The 4,011-nt window shown below is 36.5% G+C and overlaps 1 protein-coding gene across 5 annotated transcripts in view; it reads right to left on the bottom strand.

Annotated features, from left to right (window-relative positions):
• Positions 1-143: 143 nt before the first annotated feature.
• Positions 144-4,011, bottom strand: part of ALS2 (alsin Rho guanine nucleotide exchange factor ALS2) — a 115,369-nt gene continuing 111,501 nt past the window's right edge. For all 5 annotated transcript variants that reach the window (XM_068686010.1, XM_068686009.1, XM_068686008.1 and 2 more), the window contains 4 exons: positions 3,372-3,433; positions 2,596-2,745; positions 2,219-2,315; positions 144-836 (listed from right to left, as the gene is read on the bottom strand). In XM_068686010.1, the coding sequence (XP_068542111.1) occupies positions 798-836; positions 2,219-2,315; positions 2,596-2,745; positions 3,372-3,433 (348 nt within the window). In that variant the 3' untranslated portion in view covers positions 144-797. The remainder of the gene's footprint in view (positions 837-2,218; positions 2,316-2,595; positions 2,746-3,371; positions 3,434-4,011) is intronic.

Below are 4,011 nucleotides of genomic sequence, written 5' to 3'. Positions count from 1 at the left end.
CTCAGACATAATCCATTGTCAGCTTATTCAAGAGCACGTTCCGATTCTCCTATCACATGAGCTTCTATAGAAAGTTTGTCGTTAGACCTCAGAGTAATGGAACTAAACACAGTCAGATTGAACATTTAAATTCAGTGCCAAAATTTGAATTTGTCAGTGCCTCTTTATTCATTTAATTAACAGAAAGCATGGTGAATGCCTCTATATTTATAATTCTAGTAAACGGGGAAGTCCATAATAGTGTGATTACTTCTAAAACAGCACATTAATACTGCATTCAGCAACTGTTCCGAACAGATGCTTCAAAATCTTTACAGCCAAAACACACTATAGGATGCCCATTATAAATACTAACATGTCTCTATTCTTAAACCTAAAAACTTAATTCAGGAAGACTGAATGGTTCTGTGGTGCAACTCATTCTCTTTAAACATCTCTGCTGACAAACCAGGAATAACAAAAATAAACCTACTGCTTTAGAAGCCATGCGGTCCAGACTTTCACATGTACTCTATGTAGATGCCATGCCTTTTTGTACTATTGTTAATTTAAAAGGAGCAAGTGATCTGTTAGAATAGGAAGAGATCTCTTAGCAAGTACTCGACAAACCAAGCTTCTGTCTTCATCAACATTTCACATATTTCCAATCTTAAAATTGAAAGTTCAAAAATAACAACTGAGTATGTTGATCTGTAACAAGAGAACTGCAACAGTGTTCTCTATTTTAAGTGCAATTTCAGGGAAACGAAGTAGTTGTAGTGAAGTTCCACCCAAACAGCCAGGCCGTAAACGATGGTCTAGGTAAGTTTTTCATGTTGAATCTGGTAGTAGCATGCCTGAATTAAAACAAAGTTCATTTTAGCATATATTCTAGTTTTCAGCAAGCTGATAAAAGCATCATACACAAAAATGTTTATTTGTTTTGTTGGATAGGAGAAAAAATGAGGACTAGGCCTTCTGGAAGAAGGTACAATACAGTAAAACTGTAAAACATTTTCTGATGCAGTAAACAAGCAAAATGAACAGGAGCTTTTAAGTTACAAATTATGTCCAACTCCTAATGAAGCAATACAGCATGATCTGGAACTCTATGTAATTTGGTTCCCGACTTTGCTAAGGTGAAGTTAATTTTCTGCTAACAACTCTCTTCACCCTTTGATAAAAGGACCCAAAAATGAAAGTGTACAATGAAATGTAGTTCTTACACTACAAGGACACACAGATTCATACATTTCAAAAACACACAGACTGAAAAGCAAAGCTTCTACCACCTAGATAAATGCCCTGACCTTAACTTTTACATCTGACCTGTTGCTAATAGCTAACCACTCCTTAATGCTGGATCAAATATGCATTTGGTCAGCCATGACAAGAAACTTCATATAATTGTTTCAGGTAACACCAAGTAAGATTGTTTCTACTAAATAAAGAGATTCTCAAAGTTTAATCAATTCAAACCGTCCTTCTTGCAGCACTGTTACAAGGATGAAAACTCTGCACCAAACTTTATTTCCAGTTTGTACAAACAGAAAACAACAACATTCAGCTAGCAGCTCAGCTTGTGATTTTTCATTTTGCAGTTTAACAGCCTTCCCCTGAAACAACTCCACAGAAAAGCTCCACACGCCTGACTTGTCATGAAACTCACTTGTTTGAACAGTTTTCATGAACCAAAAGAGCTTACTTTCAACTACAGAGGTCCTAGCTGTACAATGGGTTACTACCAGAGAAGACTCTCCCCTTTTCCATACTTATAAAGAAAAGAATACAAATTAGAATGTAGAGAATTTAGATCATGTATTTTTTTCCATTTATCTTGCAAAATTGAATTCCCGTGTCATCCTGATGTGGTATTTGACTTAAATATCATCAGAATGGTTCATCTCCAAGGAATCACTTTATTCCTTTCATAAAAATTGGAATAAAGTTTAAGTCACAGGGGACAAACATGATACAAGTGAGCATGCAGAATAGTCAATAGCACCTTGTATGACATTTGAATAAAGTACATTTGCAAATTGCACCATTGTCCTCACAGTTTCTGTAATTGTTATCCTAAGCTTTATGTTAAATTTCGTTGTTCATCCTAATTAAAACAGTGACCAGAATATCAAAGTTAAAACCTAATGTTCACAGAATTTTCCCAAACTGATCATTAGGAATTAAGCAACTTTAAGCAACCAAGAAAAAAATTAATAACCCTGAATAATTTCCATACCTTCAAGGTAGTGAACATGATGCCTTGTTCCCCATGCTGCAAGTAAGGATCCATCAAGTCTTCGATTAAGTGCACCTCAGACCCCAAATTCCTTATCCTTGTACATGGTGGGAGAGACACAAAAAACAAAAAGGTGAAGACTACACAACACTGGGCAAAAACTATGCTTTTTCCTAGCCTTATTCTGAGGTCACATCCATTTCAGTTTAACTCTCTAAAATTTATTCAGGCCAAAGCCAACAACCAAAACATAAAATGTACTAAGTTATAAAAAGATAATAATTAGGCCTATAATGAGAAGTAGGAGTATTTAATAGAAATGAGTACTCATACAGCCTATGCTCAGCTTATTGTCTGATACCACTGCTAGCACCTACCTGGCTCGTAGCACCACATAGAGAAAAACAGGAAATAAGTCATCCATGGACCACAGAAAATCTTCCTGAAGACTCTCAAGTACATTCTGAGATATCTCTTCAAAAGTCTGCTGGATCACCTTCAATTTGTCAGCTGGGGTAAACGTTGTACTGTTTGGAGAGCAAAAGCAAATCAGACTAACAATAAGAAGTTATATATCTGCATCTAAATTTGGAAGACAGTTTGCTAGCTAGCTAGCCCCTGACCCAAGAAGATAACACAGATCAATCAAAGCACAGCAGCCACAACAGCTGCAAAGGCTGTATAATAGACCCCAGGCTATAATCACAGGCTCAAGGTTCACCACTGCAAGCAGGACTGTCCTCACAGTTTTAAGCTGGTTAAACATTGTTGAAGAGAAGAAAATATCAGTTTCTACTTCAATTCTTACAGCAGAATTCTGTCAGCTGACAGAAACGGAAACCTCCTGAAACATAGGTCATTTTGTCATAACTGTTCAAATATTCACACACATATTTAATTAGATATCTTCTTGCTTTTGATTTTAAGTGGTGTCCTATAGACATTTCTCAAGTACTGGCATTTACACAGCTATACTGTGTTTCCATTGGGACGATTTGTAACACTTGTAGGAGGAACTCTGAAAGTTCTAGCTGACCTCTACAAGGTGACCTCAGCAAGGTGAACAACAAAAAAAGTGACAGATAAAGAACCAGTTGAGTAGATCCACTATAGCAGAAACAGCAAATAACTGAAAGTAACTTCAGAGAATTACCTGATTTGCTGTAAACATTCAACTGCAGAGGCAAAGCAGGCATCCTTTGTGTTTGATGATACCTGTGTGACCGTGAGAAGATTGGTCATTCAGGGTTAGCAACCCACTCTTATGGGGAAAAAGCAGCATATCATGCAACACTCCCATTAAAGCCTTTTTCAGATTTAAAGTGCTATGAGAAGGGAACATGCCAGCAAGCTGAAGTCATCCAGGTTATCTGTCTACGTATTATTTGTACGAGTTTCATTTAACGTTCTGGGAATTCTGTACCCAACACTGAATATATTATGAGAATCAGAGACTTTTTGTGTATTTTCATGGCCAAGGAGAACTAAGAATCGGTGAATCTTAATCATTAACAATCAGGAGGAAACCTTAACAGGAGAATAGTTGAAATCTGAAAGTCATACCAGTCAATAATCACAGACCCAAAGGCTTAGAGCAAACATAAAAGTATAAACGTTAGCTCTTAGTAAGTGACTGAGCCAATGACTTTCTGAATGATTATTAAAATCACTCTTACCGGAGCACAGAGATTGAATAACATATTACTACTACTGTTTAATACCAGTGTTCAGCCACTGTCAAGGTAATGACTGAATAGAAATTATTCAATTCTCATGATCAGAAAGTGTATAAT

This window comes from Anas acuta, chromosome 6, assembly GCF_963932015.1.
Source record: "Anas acuta chromosome 6, bAnaAcu1.1, whole genome shotgun sequence".
In the NCBI taxonomy this organism is placed as follows: domain Eukaryota; kingdom Metazoa; phylum Chordata; class Aves; order Anseriformes; family Anatidae; genus Anas; species Anas acuta.
The sequence above is the reverse complement of the archived record's forward strand: the minus strand, read 5'-3'. Positions and strand labels throughout refer to the sequence as shown.